Here is a 22,187-nt window from a genome sequence, read left to right as displayed (position 1 = left end):
GGTTAAAGGCTCTGGGTTACTGATCAGAAGGTCAGGAGTTCAAGTCCCAGCACTGCCAAGCTACCACTGTTGGGCCCTTGGGAACAGCCCTTAACCCTCAATTGCTCAGTTGTAGGGAGCAGTGAGTAGGGAATAGGAAATATGGAATAGGGAGTAGGGAATAGGGAATAGGGAGTAGGGAATGTTTCGATGCAGTGAGTGTTTAAGGTTCAGTCAGTGCTGCTTGCATGAAGACTTCTGTGCTTCTAATTACAACTTAGCAAAGGCTGTTCCCCACACCGTATGTGTGTGCGCCTCTCTTTCCTCTCTTTCCCTCATGTTTCCTCTTTCCTCTCTTTCCTCTTCCCCCTCTTCTCTCTCTTCCCTCTCTCTTCCCTCTCTCTTCCCTCTCTCTTCCTCTTGCCCCTACTTCTCTCTCTTCCTCTTGCCCCTTCTCTCTCTTCCCTCTCTCTTCCTCTTCCCCCTACCTCTTCCCCCTCTTCTCTCTCTTCCCTCTCTCTTCCTCTTCCCCCTACCTCTTCCCCCTCTTCTCTCTCTTCCCTCTCTCTTCCTCTTCCCCCTACCTCTTCCCCCTCTTCTCTCTCTTCCCTCTCTCTTCCTCTTCCCCCTACCTCTTCCCCCTACTTCTCTCTCTTCTCTCTCTTCCCTCTCCCTCTTCTCTCTCTCTCTCTCTCTCTCTCTCTCTCTCTCTCTCTCTCTCTCTCTCTCAAGGGGCTTGCAGAGGGAACATTAGTGAATAATGATATTCAGCCGCCTGTCAGCTTCATTCGCCAATCTTAATGCATTTCCTCTAAATATTTCACTCCTCTCGTGTGTGTATGTGTGTATGTGTGTGTATGTGTGTATTAGCCATTCTTTCTTTGGATGCTGAATTGAAGCAGCACACCTGAGAAGATCACGGTCTGGTAGCTTGTTAAATTTCAATGCAGTAGCGTTTTTTTTTTTTTTTTTTTTTACAGTTATATCTGACTATTTAATCTTTTCAGTATTCTCTCTCTCTTTTCTCTTTGTGTGTGTGTGTGTGTGTGTGTGTGTGTTAGAAGTTCTTACCCACTGAAATGAGAACGCCGAGATGAGTGCGCTCTTTACACCCAAGGCAACACTGACCTTAATACTGACTGTGTGTGTGTGTGTGTGTGTGTTATTTTACTGTTAGATACTGAAAAGCAAAAGATTGATTTATAGCAAGAGCTCATACATACTGAACAGGCCCAGAGGCAGGAAGCGTGTGTGTGTGTGTGTGTGTGTGTGTGTGTGTGTGTGTGTGTGTGTGTCATTTGAAATATATTTCCTTTACAGCTACTCTATCATGACTTCACCAGATAAACCAGAAAACACAGACACAGGCTTGCTCTATTCATACTGGATGTAATTTATTCAGGCAGACAGTAAAGTGTGTTAGTCAGGTGTTAAGGCCACCGAGAGACACCAGAATGGCTCCTTGGCATGGATTCTCCACATCTCTGGAGCTGTACTGGAGCCATGAACACCATTCTTCCAAAGTATATTCTCCCACAGGTCTTCAGTGTGGTCGAGATGTGGTGAGCGTGATGATAGCGTGTAATTAGCATCTCTTTCATTCTCATCGAACCATTCAATGAGCGCCCGTGCTCTGTGGATGAGGGCGGAGTCATCCTGGAAGAGACCACGCCTATCAGGAAGAGGCCATGTCCATACTTCTCTTTAAAGAGGACGAGCGGACCAAAACAACGGCAGCATAAATAAATAAATGCCCCCCCAACGTTATAACGGAGCCACCAATTTTTAAATTCAAAACGGCAGGCTGTATACAGGACTCGCACGAAACCCCACCCAGAAGCAGCATGTACGGGGTCGACCGATCGATCGCTGGAACTAGCGGTTAATCATGTAAAAATCCACGCCGATAGTTTTTCCCGGATAGTTTTTCCCAGGTGCGTCCGTTGCGGAGCGGCTGAGAAGGGTCCGCTGTCGTTATACAGCACGAGAGCGGCCTCTAGAGGTGAAATAGAAACCATCACTGACTAATTTCGTCATGTTATTTGAAGTGTTTTTGATTCATTTTGGACTTCTCTGTTTTTATTTGTTATTTGGAGTGTTACTTTTCAGTTCAGTTTGGATGTATATTTTATTTACTTTAATATTAATCAGTAGTTAATGTATATTATTATTTATTTCATTTAGAAAAGTACAGTACATTTTCATGGTACAGTCAGTACTGTTTATTTTTGTACTAAAGTTCAGCAGTACTTTACTTCGAGTGTTGTGTTTTCATTCAGTATCCGGTTGGTTAATCGGTTATCGGCGGGTAGGTACCGACCGGTATCCAAGCATGTCAAAGATGCTTTCATAATATACAACCCAGGCCAAATTTCCCAACATGGGCCCAGAGCATCCCTCAATTCAACATTACAATATTAAAGCGCACATGTTATGGATTTGAAACGTGCCTAATTTTGTTTTAAAGGTCTCAAGCAATAATTTTACGTGCATCCGAGGTCAAAAAACACTTTAACGTGCTCATGATTTAAACTGCAGCGTTACCATTTTTCCCCCCAGTGTCACAAACGACTCGTTAAATGATCCGTTCTAAAGGATTCGTTCTAAACTCCTCCTTTCAGAGAACATACTCTGCTCTGATTGGTCAGATGTCCCAGTCTGTAGTGATTGGTCTACCTCTGTCAGCGAGCAGCCAATCAAGACCATTAGTTAGTACAGGAAGTAAGTGTGGAATCATTAACGACTCGTTTCAGCTGTTCAGAATCGGTTCCTTCTTTTATGAGTCAGTAACTCCGTTTGTCGTGCGCTTTTCATTTTTGAAACTTTGAAGACATTTTTACGTTCACAAACAGCTACGTATATAACACACTACATGAAAGGGGATATTTTAAAAAGATCAAAGGTATTTTATCACCTATGATAATAAGATTTTTCTCACTACAGTGCTCTAAAAAAGAAAAAATATATCAATGGGAATATACTTCAATATCTTTTTATTATATGAATTCATCGGGGTGCCAATAATTGTTGTACACCTATATTTACACAAAGTTCTTTTTTTTATTTTTTATACACCTATGTTTTGCTCACAATTGTCTGATATCCATGAGAGCAGAGTAAGATCAAAGGTTTAAACAATAAAGACAATTTTTTCGCAGCCTTCTTTGCTCATATTTACCAAGGGTGCCAATATTATTGTAGGGCGCTGTATTAGCAGGAGCTAAACATGTGTAAACATTCGAAATGTTCAGTTTTGTAGCACCTTTCCGGTCACCGTGACTCAAAATCTGAAATGAATCAGTCGGAGGTAACAGCGACTTCATTCACAGTGAATGTCACGGTGACACTTTCTGGGGTGGAGCAGAAACAACTCAAAAAGGGGCTCGTTATTTTCTATTACTTTCGCTTTTCAGCGATTTTATTTTACTACACACACACACGGCTCTGTGCTGCTCAGCTCTCTCTCTCACGGCTCTCGTCTTGCCCCTCTTTATCCTTGCCACTCACCTTTCCCGACTCCGCCCTCCATTCACAAACCCGGCGCTTGACCACGCCCCCGCCTCCACACTCACTCACAGGTGGTCACATGACCGTGTCGTATAAGCTGCCGAATGATAATTCTCACGTACTGTACTGTTACAGCATAAGAATAATGAATTAACGAAATTTTTCCGCCTATGGACGGAGGTGAAACTCGTTACGGTAGTGGGCGTTTCCTTTTCAGCGGTAGATCAATCACAACAGACTGGGACGTCTGACCAATCAGAGCAGAGTATGCTCTCTGAAAGGAGGAGTTTAGAACGAATCATTTAGAACGGATCATTTAACGAGTCGTTTGTGACACTGTGGAAAACGGTAACGCTGCAGTTTAAATGATGAGCACGTTAAAGTGTTTTTTGACCTCGGATGCGTGTAAATCTATCGTAGGAGAGCTTTAAAACAAAATTAGGCACGTTTCAAAACCATAATAGGTGCGCTTTAATGATGTTCAGTTAGGATGAAACTTCAGGGTGGTGGCAGTAAGTCCACTTCATCACATCTACCCCGTCGTTGATTATTTTCCTTTGAAAACACGACCCCGAGTGTCTTGTCTTTACATACTGCATATGACTATGAAGAACGCGTTTTATGTATACTCTACAAATGGGACGGTTCATACACAGAGGCAAAGATCAGTGAGTGGAGATGGCCAGTTAGTCACACACACACACTCAGGTGTTGTTTGCTAGATCTTAGACAAGCTAATTGTGCAAATGAACTTTCTAATAATTGCATCATCTCTTTGAGCCGTTTAGATTAGATTGACTTGCCAACCCTCAGGGGACGTTTGATTGGCTGTGGAAAGACCAGCTAATCGATTGCAGTGCTTCTTAGCCAGCTTGTTGCCGTGGCAGCATCTTCTTCCTGTGTGCGATGGATACTGTGTTGATATTTTTAATTATTATTATTTTTGTTTTAAATGTCAAGCAGCTGCATAAGACGTGTATATTGTTGCTAAGCACGTTGTTTCGATTTGGCTATGGAAAATACTTGTTTACGATTGGCTGATAGGTGGCTAGTCCTAGTATGGGAACGTAACCATGACAACAAGGGTAAATAAAAGTTTAGGCTAGATTGGTGTTTCTAAGATAAGCTATTATTTGTAGGTTACAATGCATGGAAATGGTTGACAAGAACAGCGTTTGATAACACTCTGGTTACGTGTGTAACCATAGCAACGGTTGTACAGCGATAGTTAGGCTATTGATGAATATCTTAGTACGCTGGGATTTCTTTTGCACGTGTATGTGTACATTCAGGAAGGTTAAGACGTCACCGCTGTAGGGATTGCTACGGCAACCGGAGCGAAATCTGTGTTCCGCCGTAGCCATGGAAACGAGAGTCAGCTTTGTCTGACGAAAGATGGTGGTGCTGTAGTTCATTTCTTATTGTTCTCGGTGTAACGGTTGTTCCTGCTGCTTTCGGGTCGTCCTGCGACTCTTTTCGAGTGACCGCTCGCTTCTGGCTTACCTTCCTTCTCATCAGTCCGAGAGCGTTCATGATTCCGTGAACTTTCCAGTCGTACAGACAGGAATGTGTAAAGTCTAGTGGCTCTGTAGATGTTTCAGTTTGATTTTTGCTTCATAACGTTGTCCCTGAGAACTTCAGGAAGGTCCTTCACCTTCACCATGCAGTAAGTGCGTCTCAAACAGCTCCCTAGGTGGTGAATCAGTGTATGGTGTACACGAGTCGGGACTCTGGTAAGGACCTTGACTCGCTACACGTCAGGACGCCGATGACTCAAGTTCCGGCGACATGACGACGTATTCGCGTCGTACAACGTCACTACTGGCGTTCATCGACAGCAGGCAGGACCGATCTTTCTGACGTTAAACGTCATGTAAATTGCGTCAGCTTAATCAGACGCGTTTCTGTCACGGTACTTCAAGCTAGAGGATTTTTGAAAATCATTAAACGCTTAAAAGTCGTCGGACTCGAACACACGGCATATAGAACGTCGAATAAAGTTAAAAACCGCTAACGTGGGTGATCCTTTGAGAGCCGCGACAACGATAACAAGCTACTCACGTTTGTAGACGAAGTCGGCTGAGGGTTTGTCCGCCGTTTTGTTTCGGAAAACACGACGTCATTTCCAGTAAGGGAACGTAGTGAGCAGCGATGCTTCCTGGGATTTTTAATTTTTTTTAGGGCGTGAACGTTCCAGCGCACTGGAAGGATTTCGCCATTGAGACCGCTCTTAAAATGGCCGCCTCGCTGATTGAGACGCACCCCATGACCGCTGCTTGTTGCGTGAAATCTTCCCGACTAACGGCAACATCTTTTAGAACCTGACGTACTGTAGGAATGCGTCCTTTTTTCACAAGGCGACAGGCGTTATGCGTGTAAATTTGAAGTGGTGTGTCAGTATGCACTGGAAGTATATTAAAGAACAAGAGCGAAAGTGTCTGAATATTTATTCCCCCTCACTGTATATGTGCTTGTAACGTATCAGAAATTCATTACGGTGTCAATGTTGACCGTGATCTCTTTGGGTTTATGGGGTCATTGCAAGTGTCTTTTGACCAAATTGCTCTGAATTCATGGAAGGAATAGTGGCATTGCAAATGTGGTGTAAATATAATTCTAATTAATCTCCCATTAAAAAACGTGAAATGAACCCACGATTGTTTTGGCACAGGGGAACCGCTGTAGTCGGCCCTGTTAAAGACAATAGCGAAGTGTAACAACAGCGTAAACTATAGGTTTAGCCTGACCTAACCTCGCTTTTCCGTATGTTTTTTTTTAATAAGCTTGTTTGTATGCGTTACAGCTGTCGCACCAGTAACAGGAAGAGTCTGATCCTGACCAGTACGTCCCCGACCCTGCCACGACCCCACTCGCCTCTACCTGGACACATAGGTGAGAAACACGCCTTCCTCGTCCATGTGTAACAGACATCTAACCGCTGTTTACCTCCTACTGCACATATTAAGGATCCTGTCTTTTTCTGCTCGTATTCCAACTTTGGTCAGATGAAGGGGTAAAAATAAAAAGTCTGAAATCGTTCATCATGTATATTTCTGCTTTCTCTTTCTCTCTAAACAGGAAGTAGTCCACTGGACAGTCCTCGTACCTTTTCACCCAGCGGCCCCGCCCACTTCTCTTTCACCCCTTCTAGAAGGTAAAAAAAATGTTTAAAACAATGTATCAAATAAAACTCTTGTAGAGCATTATCACTCGCTTTAGCGATTCGATTCGAACCAAATATCGATTCATTTGATTCACCGCTTAGAGCTGAATCCGTACACCGAGCGGCGAATCAAACGAATCGACTCTCATGCGCGGTTTTAACCTTCAACCCGTACGAGCCTGATTCGCTTGAAAGAGCCGTTCGGTAAGAGCTAAAACTTTTTAAGAGTTTACAGTTTTTTTTAAAGATTTGGTCCAAAAGTTTAACATCTGATCTATGGAGTTTTATTTATTTATTTATTTATTTTATATTCTCATATCCGACGAATAAGATGCAGCGTGACGGATTTGTTTCAAAATGCAAATAAGCACAAATACATGAATATTACATGATTATAGATTGTTGGGTTTTTTTTTCTAACGGTATGTGTAAACGGTACGAGTCGAGACAACGAAACGGCGCTGTAAGGGAGTCTCAATAGTGTAATGGTGCCAGTGTCCTTTATTAATTATGATAATGCTAATCATTAGTCATTCACCAGGCTGAGTCATTTTGCATGTGCTTGCCCACCTCCTGATGTCTGGAGCGATGACTCATTTGTCTTGTGAGTATTAATAGTTTAGTATTACCATGACGACCGTGTTTAACAGTCCCATCGTTAACCATTTGAACCCTTTAGGTTGCCTGAAAACCTCGGGATCAACAGCTTTGACAGCTAGATTTGCAGGATGTCCGACACGGGTATCGACGTTTCACGTTCTTCCATTGATTCAGTCCTCCTTTTATTAGGCTAATCAGGGTATTCATCACATGGCAGTAGCTCCCATTCCACGACCCTGTCCACACATATACGTAGTTATTTGCTCTGTTTTGGTCTGCCGTCCACGTGTAAATGTCTGAAAACGAAGGGTTTTTTTCGTTAACAACTTGGAAGGTGGTGAAACTCTTTTCAAACTCTTGACTATTAAAAATAAAAAAAAACATGTTATGAATGTGGTAGGACCAGATTCATTTTCTTGTTTGATATCTTCCTCTCTTTTTCTCTGGAATCCACCGCTCCGGAGATTTTGGACGCGACCCGAGTGTAACGTTAAGCGGCAGTTCCGTCTCATCGTCAGTCCACACGTATGAATCCTTGCGTTTAGCGGTTAGGACGTTCGCCTCACACCTCCAGGGTCGGGGGTTCGAGTCCCACCGTGGCCCTGTGTGTGCGGAGTTTGCATGTTCTCCCCGTGCTGCGGGGGTTTCCTCTGGGTACTCCGGTTTCCTCCCCCAGTCCAAAGACATGCATGGTAGGCTGATTGGCATGTCCAAATTGTCCGTAGTGTATGAATGGGTGTGTGAGTGTGTATGTGATTGTGCCCTGTGATGGATTGGCACCCTGTCCAGGGTGTACCCCGCCTTGTGCCCGATGCTCCCTGGGATAGGCTCCAGGTTCTCCGTGACCCTGAAAAGGATAAGCGGTATAGAAGATGGATGGATGGATGGATGTTTTAGTGCTTTTGTGTGGACAGTATGTTTGAACACGCTCTTCGTGTGGAGTTTAGTGATTATGACCGGTTCTCTGCGCTTGACCAGCAGCGTTTTGGTGCCGATATGAAATCAATCCTCGATTAAGCCAAATGAGGCGCTTAATCGGATGACCTCCAGTAACCTGGAGAATACCTGGCAATTTAGCAGTGGAAAAGCAAAGGGCCACCATATGAAGTATAAGAATATTACTGTGTATTTTTCTGCTAGCATGCCCAAGAACATTGCTTTGGTGGTGGATGCATGTCGTTGGGGAAACCAGAACCTGAAGATAGACTAGCGCTAACCTCGATCAGGTGAAGTTGCCCGTTTAAGTGGTGTACGTTTCAGGCCGTTAGGCTGCGCTGAAGAATCCCCAGAGTGACGGCGGAGTTTGACATGTTGTGCTGCTGCCAGTGTCGCGGTCAGCCGGCATCGTGTGGCACAACACACAGAAACAAACGAGACTTTGAAGTGTCTCGTATCTTAGTGTGAACAGTGAGGGATGGATGGATAGCTCATGGGACGGTCGTTTATCAGAAAGACGAGTGCAGGAGTAGGGGAGGGGAGGCGAGGAAGTCGGAGAGACGATCGATCGATAGACCAGGCCTGTCGGGAGCGCATTATTTCCTGTCTGATGGAGCAGCGCTGTTGTGGAGCTTCGGCTGTCTGAAAGCAGTGCATGCGGCTTGGTGACGGTTCAGCCAACCCATGCTAACGTGGCACTACACAATGCTAAGTGGTAAAATAAGGTTAGCATGTTAACATTGTTTGAACTGTCTGTTTTTTAGACATAACAGATGAATGAATAAAGGCTAAGACTTTACATTAATTAAAGACGGTGTTTGAGGCACTCCGGGTCTCAGGACGATGCTTCTTGTGTTTCGAAGACGTGTTTTCTGTCCGCATGTTTACAATGCCAACGACAGACCGTCATCATGTAACAGTTGCTCAGCAACCAACTCGAGCGCTAAGTGAACTGTTTTGTCGGCCGTAGCCGGAAGCCTCATCAACCCTGCTATGTTACATCACACGGATCCTACATCAAGCCGTGTGTTACAGGCTGCAGATTTCCCGACAGTGCAGCTCATATAACGCCGCTATCGTTCTCGTCATCTGATATGTACGTGACGGTCCATCTCAAATGCCTCATGATGGTTTATCCAGCGCAGTACACTGCACTAAATCGGTTGTTTACTCGACTTTAATAGGTTTTTCTCTAACACACTTCACCCTAATGCATTTATTTGGTCGGTCCCCATTAATCAGCTGGGAAAGCAACTCTTGTGGAACTGTTTAATAGACTGTATCTTTTTCTCAAGTGTTATATTATAACCAGAAATGTATTGTCTACAATGCTAATGTCCTCCAGTAAACCATGCTGCACCCCAGTATTCTCCAGTAAACCATGCTGCACCCCAGTATTCTCCAGTAAACCATGCTGCATCCCAGTATTCTCCAGTAAACCATGCTGCACCCCAGTATTCTCCAGTAAACCATGCTGCACCCCAGTATTCTCCAGTAAACCATGCTGCACCCCAGTATTCTCCAGTAAACCATGCTGCATCCCAGTATTCTCCAGTAAACCATGCTGCACCCCAGTATTCTCCAGTAAACCATGCTGCACCCCAGTATTCTCCAGTAAACCATGCTGCATCCCAGTATTCTCCAGTAAACCATGCTGCATCCCAGTATTCTCCAGTAAACCATGCTGCATCGCAGTATTCTCCAGTAAACCATGCTGCATCCCAGTATTCTCCAGTAAACCATGCTGCATCGCAGTATTCTCCAGTAAACCATGCTGCATCCCAGTATTCTCCAGTAAACCATGCTGCATCGCAGTATTCTCCAGTAAACCATGCTGCACCCCAGTATTCTCCAGTAAACCATGCTATATCCCAGTATTCTCCAGTAAACCATGCTGCACCCCAGTATTCTCCAGTAAACCATGCTGCACCCCAGTATTCTCCAGTAAACCATGCCGCACCCCAGTATTCTCCAGTAAACCATGTTTCATACCAGTATTTTGCAGATTCTCAAGTGAACCATGCTTGTGTCTACGTAACTTCTCAATCTGTCTCCCATCATCTACTAAACCGTGCTACACACCCAGTTAACTAGCATACTGATATACATATCAGTTTTATTATATATATATTAGAAAGTTTGAGAAAGTGGGTGGAGTCACGAAAGTTGTAATGGTCTTCATTCCGTGCTCAGATGAATCCTATTTAAATGTGGTTGGTAAATTGAAAATAGTCAATAAAACATAAACTAGCATAACGCGTGGTCTGACGGATCGGGTTAGGTTTTTGATAAACCTTTGATGTCAAACGTGTGAACGTGTGTGTGTGTGTGTGTGTGTGTGTGTGTCGTGTCTCCTCAGGGCTGATGGACGCCGCTGGTCTCTGGCTTCACTGCCGTCTTCTGGATACGGCACCAACACGCCCAGCTCCACGGTACTCTCTCTGTTCAAACTGAATCATGTTCTCATCTTCGGTCACATCCCTAACACACACACACACACACACATTGAGAAACTCATTAACTTCTACTCAGAGTATTTGCGTAAAAAATTAATTTAGTTTTTTTTTGTCAAGATGAGATAATAAAATCTTTTTCTTTTAAATAATCCTGTTTCTAACTTACTGAAAGTTTTTGAATAACTTACCTTTTTTTTAATGATGAATTTACAAGATCACATAGATTACATTTTTACTCAAGTACATGAAAATCTGTGTCTGTGTGTGTGTATGTGTGTGTCCTGTGATCTTTTTGACTAAGATGAAAGAAAGCTCGAGCAGCTGGAGGATCAGGTTTTATATTTAGTAAAGCTCACCGAAGATAAGGAGATTACGGCACATTTGCATGGCATGAATATGGATGCGTCACAGGGGGATCTCGAGAAGCAATTAGCATGTATTTGCATATTTAAATTTTTTTTTTTTTTTTTAGGAAAACGCGTGTGTGTCTGATCTTATCTTATCTGTGTCTATTTAATTAAAGATCTCACACACTTTCACACGCTTCATCTCTGAGCAGGCCTACTTTCACGAAATGTATTCAAAAATCTTCGCCGTGCTCTCTTTTGTTATAACACGGTATTCACGTGAGTACGTGTGAGGGAGAGAATTAAGCGTAGTGATGTGAATATTAAATCACGTTTCACACGTGAACACTTGATGAAGGCAAAGTTGATTTAAGGGAAAATATATACAGTGGATATAAAAAGTCTACACACCCCTATTAAAATTGCAGGGGTTTTTTTTGTTGTTTTTTTTTTTTTTAAGAACAATAACCTGGTTGCCTGGTTACGTGTGCACGCCTTTTTTATAATGGGGCATGTGACTGGGTTCAGAACGAACCAATCGAAGTCAAACTCATGTTCAAACGTATTTATCATACAGCTGTCGTCAATGAAGTGTTTCTGATTAACCTCAAATAAAGATCAGCTGTTTCTGTAGGATTTTCTTGACCTCTTCTTGGTTTCATCCGACTTGCTGACGCCTTGGTCCCGCAAAGAGCTTACAACGCATTGCACCCGATCTCATTACTGGAACGTATCGATCATCAGAGGGCTATAAAAAAAAATTTCCAAAGCGTTAATAAGATGTACTTTGGAATACCGTGAACGCCATCCTCAACAAGTGGGGAAAATGGCGTACCAGAGTGACATCACCAAGAACGGGACCTCCCTCCAAAACCGCCGAAAGGACAACTGATCAGGGAAGCTGCTAAGAGACCTACGGAAACGTTAAAGGAGCCGCAGGAATATCTGGGACGTACTGGTCACTCCCTGTATGGGACAACAATCTGGTAAACTCTTCACATGTCTGGGTTATGGGGTAGGGTGGCTAGACGGAAGCCCTTTCTCATAAAAGAAAAACACAAAAACATCTAAGCCTGTCTAAATCACCCCAAACCATGTTGTGCCATGGTCTGATGACACCAAGGTAGACCTTTTTGGGCAAAAAAGATATTTGTTTAGCACAAAAACAAGACAGCTTATTACCCAAAGAACACCATACCCCCCAGTGAAGCATGGTGGTGGCAGCATCGCGCTGTAGTGCTGCTTCTCTTCAGCTCTAGTCCTCTGTTAGACCGCACGACCCAAACGACCATAACGACCCGACGCACAAATCCAGTTCAACAAAGGAGCGGCTTCAGAAGAAGAAGATCAAGGTTTTGGAATGACCCAATCGGAGCCCAGATTTTAAATCCTATGGAAAACCTGTGCACTGACTTGAAGAGGGCTGGTTACAGGAGATCCCCTCGCAATTTGATAGATGTCTATTTGATTTTCACTTTCATTTTGTTGGTTGCTTTGAGGGTTAGGTTGAGGGTTAGAGGTGTAAAAACACACCACATTAAAGGTGTAAAAAAAAAAAAAAAATGGCATGATTGATCTTGGTTTAATTTTTTTTTTTTTTACCTCACAAAAACCTACCATTTTAAACAGGGGTGTGTAGACTTTTATGTCCACTGTATGTTAAAAACCTGTGCTGGGGCTGTATTCTCTCTGCCTGTCTTTCTCTGTCAATCTCTCTCCACCCCCAGACCCCCACCCCGAGCCGCTCTCACGCTCCATTAGGTAGCCTATTAGCGGCGGCAGGAGCAGCTCGACTAAACTAATGACAGGAAGACAGGATGAACAGAGAACGAGTAGCTCTGAGGGCTCAGACTCATAATGTCAGAGCCAAGAAGGCTGATGAGCACAGGAGATCCCTTTCATCCCTCCAACACACACACACACACACACACACACCTCAGCCCTAACACAGTTATTCAGCGGTATTTAGCAGTAGAGTATCTTCAGTGACTGAGAGATTTATGTGAGAGATTAATTCAGAGAGACAGTAAGAGTGGAGACACGGTGGTGGAGCTGGTGTTGGACTCAGCATTTCCCCACAGGGAATGTACTCTTTATTCAGGCTCTGACTCACCCCAGAGTGTGGGTTTATTCCGCTGAAGAAGATCAAAGAATAGGTCACACACTCCAGACGTAAACACGGCAGCGATGTTTGTTGTTTTGGTTCGTTGAAGCACCAGTCCTAGTTGAAGTGACAAAAGTAACACTGCACTGATGCGGTGTGTTATGTCTTTAAATATATACGCCAAGCGCCAATACACCACAGTGCTGCTGTATTCTGGATTCTGAATGGTCAGAAGGTGTTGGTTTTAGTTTTCTACAGTCTCCTCCGAAAGTATCGGAACAGCAAGGCCAATTCTATTGTTTTTGATTTTTTTCGGGTTGGAGATCGAAAGACGGATACGAGACGACGGATAGGAATTCCAGCGTTCATTTCCTGATAATTGGATGGTTGTCTTGCTGCACGACGAAGCTCCTCCCAGTCAGATTGGATGCATTTCAATTGGTCTAAATGGATAGACCGATTGTTCCTGAAGACTTCTGAATTCATTCTGCGGCTACCGTCACGAGTTACGTCATCGATAAAGATCAGTGAGAACGTTCCAGAAGCAGCCGTGCAAGCCCAAGCCACGACGCTACCTCCACCACGTTTCACAGATCCGCTTGTACGTTTTGGATCCTTTCTTTCTCCTCACGTTGGCCTTTCCAGCACTCCGGTAGAGGTTCCTCTTGGTTCCAGAACGTTTGTGGCTCGTCTCTGGGGCTTTCTGATTCTTACTGCTGGTAGTCTCCTCTATGTTTCTGCACTTGCAGTCTTCTTCGAACGGTGGATTACGACAGTAGTGCAGCTGCACATCACTGGTTTATATGAAGACGTTTGTTCTAATACGTTATCGTTTCTATAGTAACAGCTCATTCACAGGACCTTGAGGAGTAGTATCGGCTGCTGTACAATTTCCGGAAACACATCTAGCTTTTTTTTGAACACTTTATTTTAAAAGCATAACGGAAGAAACCTTGGTTATATATGTGACTTTTGTCAGCAGGCCCGAATATCATGTATTTAGATATCGTGTATAGTAGAAATGTCTTCAAGTATCGCAATATACGATATTTTTATTATTTCGCACACCCCGATTAGGAATTAAAAGCCCGTTCCTCTCAGACAACATAAAGAGAATTACGTTTAATATCTCCTTATTTTGGCGAAAATCCAAAGGCAGTTTCACGTGTTCAAAGCCTCACAGGCTTTCAGGACCCGTACAACGACGACGCGACCCGGACCGAGTCTGCGTCCTAATCCGTTTCTGTTCTCGTCTTTTCCTCATGACCAGTCGTCAAGCTCGTCTCAGGAGCGTCTGCACCAGCTGCCCTTCCAGCCCACCATGGACGAGCTACACTTCCTGTCCAAACACTTCGGCAGCACCGAGAGCATGACGGACGACGACGGACGCAGGTCGCCGCACGTACGGCCGCGCTCAAGGAGCCTCAGGTACACACACACACAAACACACACACACACAAAACGTTTGCATGTTTTGTAACAGTTGTGTACGAGTCCTTCAGCTGGATCTCGACATCATATAGCCGCTGTTGGAAAGACGCTGGAAAAGCAGAGAATGTGCCGGACCTGGAGGATTTATTCTGAAGAACTTTGGACTAACAAGGGTCTCATGAACAACTATCACAAAACATAAATAGCTTCTTCAGGCTAAATAAAAAACAAAATGCAAGTTTTATGATCCTTGTTATTTATTTGTTTTATTATTTACATTTAGCAGATTCTGCAAGGGGTACGTAAACTTATGAACTCAACTGTATCTATAAATGCCAAAACGATCTATCGTCATGGGTTCGTTCGGTTCTTGCAGAGGTTAACACACGCCCACACGCTCATACTCTGCTTGTTATATTCCGTTTTCTGGAAGCTTCTCCAGACTATTGGCAGCTCCAGTGGTACCTCATGACAGCAGTGATGAGTTATTGTGTATCAGTCCGTACACACACACACACACACACACACACACAGTCCTGATTGCTCTGTTAGCATTTAATACCCATCCAGCTGGTCTCCAGCATAATGCAGTGTGGCAGCTTTAGGACTCACTGATCATCTTTTCTTTCTCTCTCTCTCTCTCTGTGTGTGTGTGTGTGTGTGTCCAGTCCGGGCCGTTCGCCCTCCTGCTACGACAACGAAATCGTCATGATGAACCATGTGTATAAGGAGAGATTCCCAAAGGTCAGTGTCTCACACACACACACACACACACACACACACACACACACACACACGCTGCTGCTCATGCCTATAAAGCAACTTGAACCTTTTTGAGTTTTCTGTTCTGCCTGTCAACGCAACAGCAACAATACATTATATTTGGTATGAAAGATATTTTACACAGCATATTTCTGTATCAGAATACAATTCAGGAATGCATAGTCGTCTTTGATCAGTAGTCGCTGCACGAATAAGGTCACATGACCCCTTCCTGGCCGTTATACGAGTATGGGTGAATTCCAAATGACTCCAAAAACGTAGGGTGGGAAAAACGCATTATTTCATTGCGTATATGATAATGAGTCTTTATTTATCACATATACATTATAGCACAGTGAAATTCTGTTAGAAGGTTGGGGTCGGAGACATGATACAGCGCCCCTGGAGCAAAGAGGGTTAAGGGCCTCGCTCAAGGGTCCACTAGTGGGCTTCCGATCAATAACCCAGAGCCTTAACCGCTAAGACACCTCTGCCCCCCTTAAGAATAAGCAAATTAAAGCCGAAGTTTTGGGCATAATTCGAAAAGATATGTTTAGCACGAAAACACGAAGTCTGCTTATTACCCAAAGAACACCATACCCCCCAGTGAAGCATGGTGGTGGCAGCATCGCGCTGTAGTGCTGCTTCTCTTCAGCTCTAGTCCTCTGTTAGACCACACGACCCAAACGACCATAACGACCCGACACACAAATCCAGTTCAACAAATGAGCGGCTTCATCAAACAAAAAAAAAGGCAATTCAAGAGTTTCAGAAATACGAGCGTGTGAAATCTCAGTGATTTTAAACAGAACTCGATCAGGAGGATCTCCAGGAGGAGTTAGTCAGCTGTTCGAATCAGAATCAAAGCCAAACCGATTCTTTTGGTTCGTATGCTACTTGTTTCGATTCATTTTTTCCGCACGGCAAACGATTCACTGAAGCAAACATCTGTGCGCGGGACTGAAAACGTCCCGGTAAAACTCTTCCATTTGCCGATCACGTACGAGTGAAACGGCAACCGAGCGGCAGGTACACGTGTTAATCACCAAACACGATTTGATCTGAAAGCACACTAAAATATTTATCAGCTCGTGTTGTTAATGTTGTTCGCGTTGGAGATGTAGATCCATCTACGGATTTCCACTTTGCTGGTTATTTGAGTTCTATCATTTCCGTTCCTCTCGACGTGCGCAGGCCACAGCTCAGATGGAGGAGCGCTTGGCGGACTTCATCCAGTCCTACTCTCCGGAGAGCGTGCTCCCGCTGGCCGACGGCGTCCTGAGCTTCATCCACCACCAGATCGCTGAGCTGTCCCGCGACTGCCTGACCAAATCCCGCGAGGGCCTCATCACCACCGTCTACTTCTACGAGCTGCAGGAGAACCTGGAGAAACTCCTGCACGACGTGAGCCTGCGGTCACGTGTACATACGTCTTGTTCACTAATCACCGTCACGTGTATTCTGAATTGGCACGCTCTCTCCGTCAGGCGTACGAGCGGTCCGAGAGTTCTGAGCTGACCTTCGTCACAGAGCTGGTCAAGAAACTCCTCATCATTATTTCTCGACCCGCAAGACTTCTGGAGTGTTTGGTGAGCACACACACACACACACACACACACACACACACACACACACACACACACGCACTTAGATGTGCCAATATATCTGTAGGTTTCCTTTTCCTGACGTCAGTTCTAGCTTTCCGCACACGTGTATCTGCTTCCAACATTTTCATCCTCATGGACTCTCAGTTGTGTCTGTAGCGAATAAACCACATCTCTGTGCTCAGAGTGTTGTCATGGTGCCTCTCGGGGTTGCCACGGCAACCACACTGCACCGGTCACCTGGGGTCAGGTGTTGCGTTTCAACGTCTCGAGGCATTCCTTGCACCGGAAAGGACATTATTACCGACACAAGTGCTGTCTGAGTGTCTAATTTCTGCTCCGTCCTTTCTCCCAAAGATCTTTAAGACAGAAACATTCTCCCAATCCATCTCCTATTTTTTTAATACAGCGAGGGGAGAAAAAAAAAAAAAACGCTTCTGGTTTTTTTTTTTTTTTTGGTTTTTTAAATACTTTAAACCCAGACACGTGTCCATTTGAATATGCCAATTATTTAAAAACCATACACACCACAATCACTCTTTGTCATTAGATAACTGGTATTTGTACTTATTATTATTTTTTTTCATTTTAAATAAACCCACGTCTATACTTACTAAAGTCTCGTTTTAATAAAGTCTAATATTTGGATGATGTTAGAATTAAAACGTTTATTTATTGACTTATAAGTCGTAATTCATGACTTATAAGGTGTGTAGAGGAAATTGCAAAAGCTATATAATAGTGAAACACTGAGAGAGATATATATATAGGGCGTGTGTTTGTGAAGTGGGCGGAGCTTAAAGCCTTTTTCAAAGTGAACGACGATAGTGAAGTAAACATATTTCCGTTGAGTTTATTACCGCAGTGGAACATGTATAAACATCTACCGTCATGTTATCTGAGCAATTTATCTAAAAGCCTGAAAACTCAATGGCAGGATCTGAATCATTTCCACCTGTACTGCCTTAGCCTTATCTCTCTTTACCAGAAGCCATAAAATGCCGTTTCCGCCCGTTTTTTTGGGGGGGCTCATATGAAAGAAGTCACTCGGAGCTTTAAGAATTTGCAGTTTTTCATAAGTATATCTTTATTTTTATTTTTTTTTGCTAGCCTACTAGGATTAATGCTATCATTTTTACTGTGGCGGTAACCGTTTTATCTCTGTCCCAGTGTTATTGTGTTTGCCCAGTAGGGGGCCCTCCCGTTTTCCCATCGCCCTGTTCACCAGCATCTAAAGTCACCGTACTCTACACACAGAAACCCAACGGTGTCCCGGCTCCTCTTAAAACGGACTCGCGGCGATAAAATAATTCGTTTCTTTATGCTGATCGAAAACGTCCGAGAAGTCGCGTACCGCTAGATTACGCTCCTGAGTGTACGTCGAGGCAAAACAGAAAAGACGTGTTATTTAAGGTCACGACCCCCTCGACGACGTGGAATCGGGTTTGCAGAGTGAAACTCTTTCCTGTTGCGCAGGAGTTTAACCCGGAAGAGTTTTATCACCTTCTGGAGGCAGCGGAGGATCACGCGAAAGAGGGACACCTAATGAAGACGGACATCCCGCGCTACATCATCAGCCAACTCGGTCTCACACGAGACCCGCTGGAGGGTGAGAAACACACACACACACACACACACACACAAGGCAGTGGAAGTGAAATAGAAATTGAGAGGCTGATAGTCAAAGTGACAAATCCGTGAGGTAAGAGAGAGAGACGTGTGCGGGGGACGGAGACAGAGGCAGTGATGTAAAACAAAACACACTAAATGAATATATGAGCAAATGTACTAGATCATTTTACCGCCCGTGTCAGAGAGATTTACCGAAACGACGCTCTTCCGCTTCCCTACCTGTCGACACGGAGCGAGCTTCTGAACAGCGTAAAACACTTTGATCAAATGAAGGTGATGTCACGGTCCGTACCGATCTGAAACCAGGTGTGCGGGTGGACCAGCGTGAACGCTTTATCGTGTTATAATCCATAGGCGTGCTAGACAACACCGCAGCATGAGTACATGCATCCTCGATTATGGGAGTTTTATTGTGTTTTGCGTTTCACACTCTCGCTCCTTCATCGTCTCTCGTTTTTCTCCGCATTACGAATTACGATCGTGCCAATTCCCACCCATTAGCCCAGAGGTTCTCAACCTTTTGTAACTAAAGCCCGAAGACTGCGTGTGTACCTCTTCTACGCCGAGAGCAAGGCCACTGTGAGAGCCTGTAGAAAGAATTGAATTGAATATCAGACGTATCTGATTTGCCTTAGTGGTGCTGTTCTGGGTCGTTACGGGCGGTTGGAGGCCGTCCCAGACGTCAGGAGGACGCGGGGTCACGTTCAGATTACGTACTCCAGAGTTCTCGAGGCAGCACGTGTGTTCATGAGAGGTTTGTTTTGCCCTCGTGTAGAAATGGTGACCCTGGACAGCTACGACAGCGAGGGGCCACACACACCCGAGACTGACGACTCGGCTGAGGTGAGACGTGTGCGCGTGTTTGTTTGTGTGTGTGTGTGTGTGTGTGTGCAGATTTAATCTGGTTAATGATTGCGCACCAATTGGTAATAAGGCAAGCTGGTGTGTGTTTACATGCTCGATACTGTTATGAAAGCGTGTTAGATAAGCTCTTCAGCTCTCTTCTGACTGTGCGATCGCTTACAATGCAACCGTGTAATGAACACGAGTGTGTGTGAGTGTGTGTGGGAGAGGTTATAATGAATGTTACGTTGCAGTTCTCGCTAGCTTTTTCCACTGTAAATGCCTGTGCTGTGTTCATTCGGCAGGGAAAGATGAAGGCCATGAAGCCGCCCTGTGAATCAGACTTTCAGACCATCAAGCTGATTAGCAACGGAGCCTATGGGTGAGTGTGCACATGCACGCGCACACACACACACACACACACACACACACTGCTGCTTCTGTCTGAGACTATTCTATATTCCTTACCTTTGTGCTAAAAATCATAATTAGCGCTATAGGGTGGATTTAGGGGTCCAAGCACCATTTTAATATCATTAACACGGCGTAAAAATTTTTTTGCTGATTTCCTATGAGTTAAAGATATAACCAAATACAAATCCGCGATCCCCGATGAACAGATAATATGTTAGCATTGTGTTTAGTCACTGTGCGGTCAGGGTCACGGGGGTTTAAATTAAGCTATTACTTTGTTTATATTTTGGGAAATAGAAGCAAACACATTTGTACAGTCTGCCGTGCGCAGATCTCTAGTTGAGACCGGTTATGAACCGTAGTGATGTAGCTGAGGTTGAGGAACTGTCAGAGCCAGAATGTACAAAACATGCTGTCAGAGCTGACATCTGTACGTCTGGGGTCTTTTCCAGTTGCTCCCATTGTTTCCAGTGGGCATAGTGGAAGTATTAATGTTAATAAATAAATAAATAGAAACGTTCCGGTTTAGGCCACGCCCTCTTGAGATTTCAATTCAAATAACAGATATTTGGAGATACAGCTACTGGATCGCATTACTCCCCCTCTGTGTGATTGCTTTTTTGTTTAGTTTTTTTGCAATATTAATATCATATAGTCACGTTTTGACACCTTTTGCTTTCTCTCTCTTGCTCTCCTGTCTCTCTCCGTCTCGCTCTGTCTTTGCAGGGCAGTGTATCTGGTGAGGCACAGAGAGACACGGCAGCGTTTCGCCATGAAAAAAATCAACAAGCAGAACCTGATCCTGAGGAACCAGATCCAGCAGGCATTCGTCGAGAGGGACATCCTGACCTTTGCCGAGAACCCGTTCGTCGTCAGCATGTTCTGCTCCTTCGAGACTCGCAGACACCTCTGCATGGTCATGGAGTATGTGGAGGGTAAGACACCCACACCTTTGTGGTGCTCGTGCCCCTGGAGGTTGAGTAGGTTGCGTAATCGTGCTGCGCTGTGTGTATTCGGTTTCGAGCTGACGCTGCTGTGGGGTGAGATTCTGCTCTCAGAGTCAAACCCGAAGGAGACGAGCTTTGCGCGGCAGCGTACCGTCGACTCTCTCTCTTTCGCTCTGTCTTTCTTTCTGTCAGTCTGCACAGTGTTATGATGACTCGTCAGTGTGTACGGTGACACATTGAGGCTTAAAAAGCTGCTCTGCTGTCCGTGACAGACAGACCAACACAGCTGAGCTCACTACCGTTGGTCGCTGATCACTCCAGCATCAGCTCAATGCCTCTACTTATAAAGAAAAAGCTGCTTATTGCACCTTTAAGGTAAAAATAGCCATAGAGTGGGTCTAATTTAGTTCGTTCCCAACGCCCAAGTAGGCATTAGTTCTCATCCCACGACTGCTGATTCACTAAAGTGACCTTTTTATTTAGTGACTGTACAGCATAAAGGATCACAGGACGTGTTCATGTCTTCTGCTAAATGTGTCTCCCTTCACACTTTGTTCACTAGGAGGAGACTGTGCCACCCTGCTGAAGAACATTGGCGCATTGCCAGTGGAAATGACTCGAATGTACTTTGCTGAGACCGTCCTGGCTCTGGAGTACATCCACAACTACGGCATCGTACACCGAGACCTCAAACCAGACAAGTGAGTGAGCTCCCTCTACTGGACAGGAGGTTTTACTAAAAACACATTAAAATGCAACACTCTCATAGGAGTTTCATTCTCCTGTCTGTTCTGTGCTTCACTGAATTATATACAGTTTCCATTCATTTCTATGGTTTTACATCTTACAATATCGGCTTTCGATACCAAAAACATGATGTATTATAGGTGCCTGTAAAGCAGCTAACAATTTACAGCTGTCATATACTACAATTTAATGTCATTCACTATTGTGTAACTGCTTGTTAACTTAGTGTTGGCTTGAAGCCACGCGTCCTTCATTAGGACTGACACACATAAAGGCCACACCTCCTTCATTACTACAGACACATAAAGGCCACACCTCCTTCATTACTACAGACACATAAAGGCCGCACCTCCTTCATTACTACAGACACATAAAGGCCGCACCTCCTTCATTAGTACAGACACATAAAGGCCACACCTCCTTAATTAGTACAGACACATAAAGGCCACACCTCCTTCATTAGTACAGACACATAAAGGCCACACCTCCTTCATTAGTACAGACACACATAAAGGTCACACCTCCTTCATTACTACAGACACATAAAGGCCACACCTCCTTCATTACTACAGACACATAAAGGCCACACCTCCTTCATTACTACAGACACATAAAGGCCGCACCTCCTTAATTAGTACAGACACATAAAGGCCACACCTCCTTAATTAGTACAGACACATAAAGGCCACACCTCCTTCATTAGTACAGACACATA

The 22,187-nt window shown here is 44.4% G+C and overlaps 1 protein-coding gene across 5 annotated transcripts in view; it reads left to right on the top strand.

The window, feature by feature from the left end:
* mast1a (microtubule associated serine/threonine kinase 1a) overlaps window positions 1–22,187 on the top strand; it is a 61,992-nt gene that overhangs the window by 24,860 nt on the left and 14,945 nt on the right. For 3 of the 5 annotated variants that reach the window (XM_053615608.1, XM_053615607.1, XM_053615611.1), the window contains 12 exons: window positions 6,290–6,378; window positions 6,565–6,640; window positions 10,545–10,617; window positions 14,363–14,520; window positions 15,192–15,267; window positions 16,480–16,689; window positions 16,773–16,874; window positions 18,366–18,498; window positions 19,297–19,364; window positions 19,670–19,746; window positions 20,505–20,713; window positions 21,288–21,426. In XM_053615608.1, the coding sequence (XP_053471583.1) occupies window positions 6,290–6,378; window positions 6,565–6,640; window positions 10,545–10,617; window positions 14,363–14,520; window positions 15,192–15,267; window positions 16,480–16,689; window positions 16,773–16,874; window positions 18,366–18,498; window positions 19,297–19,364; window positions 19,670–19,746; window positions 20,505–20,713; window positions 21,288–21,426 (1,410 nt within the window). Of the gene's footprint in view, window positions 1–4,008; window positions 4,155–4,343; window positions 5,153–6,289; window positions 6,379–6,564; window positions 6,641–10,544; window positions 10,618–14,362; window positions 14,521–15,191; window positions 15,268–16,479; window positions 16,690–16,772; window positions 16,875–18,365; window positions 18,499–19,296; window positions 19,365–19,669; window positions 19,747–20,504; window positions 20,714–21,287; window positions 21,427–22,187 lie in introns of those variants that run through there. The other 2 variants (XM_053615610.1, XM_053615609.1) reach the window with 2 other exon arrangements.

This window comes from Ictalurus furcatus, chromosome 26 (genome assembly GCF_023375685.1).
Source record: "Ictalurus furcatus strain D&B chromosome 26, Billie_1.0, whole genome shotgun sequence".
NCBI classification, from domain to species: domain Eukaryota; kingdom Metazoa; phylum Chordata; class Actinopteri; order Siluriformes; family Ictaluridae; genus Ictalurus; species Ictalurus furcatus.
The sequence above is the reverse complement of the archived record's forward strand: the minus strand, read 5'-3'. Positions and strand labels throughout refer to the sequence as shown.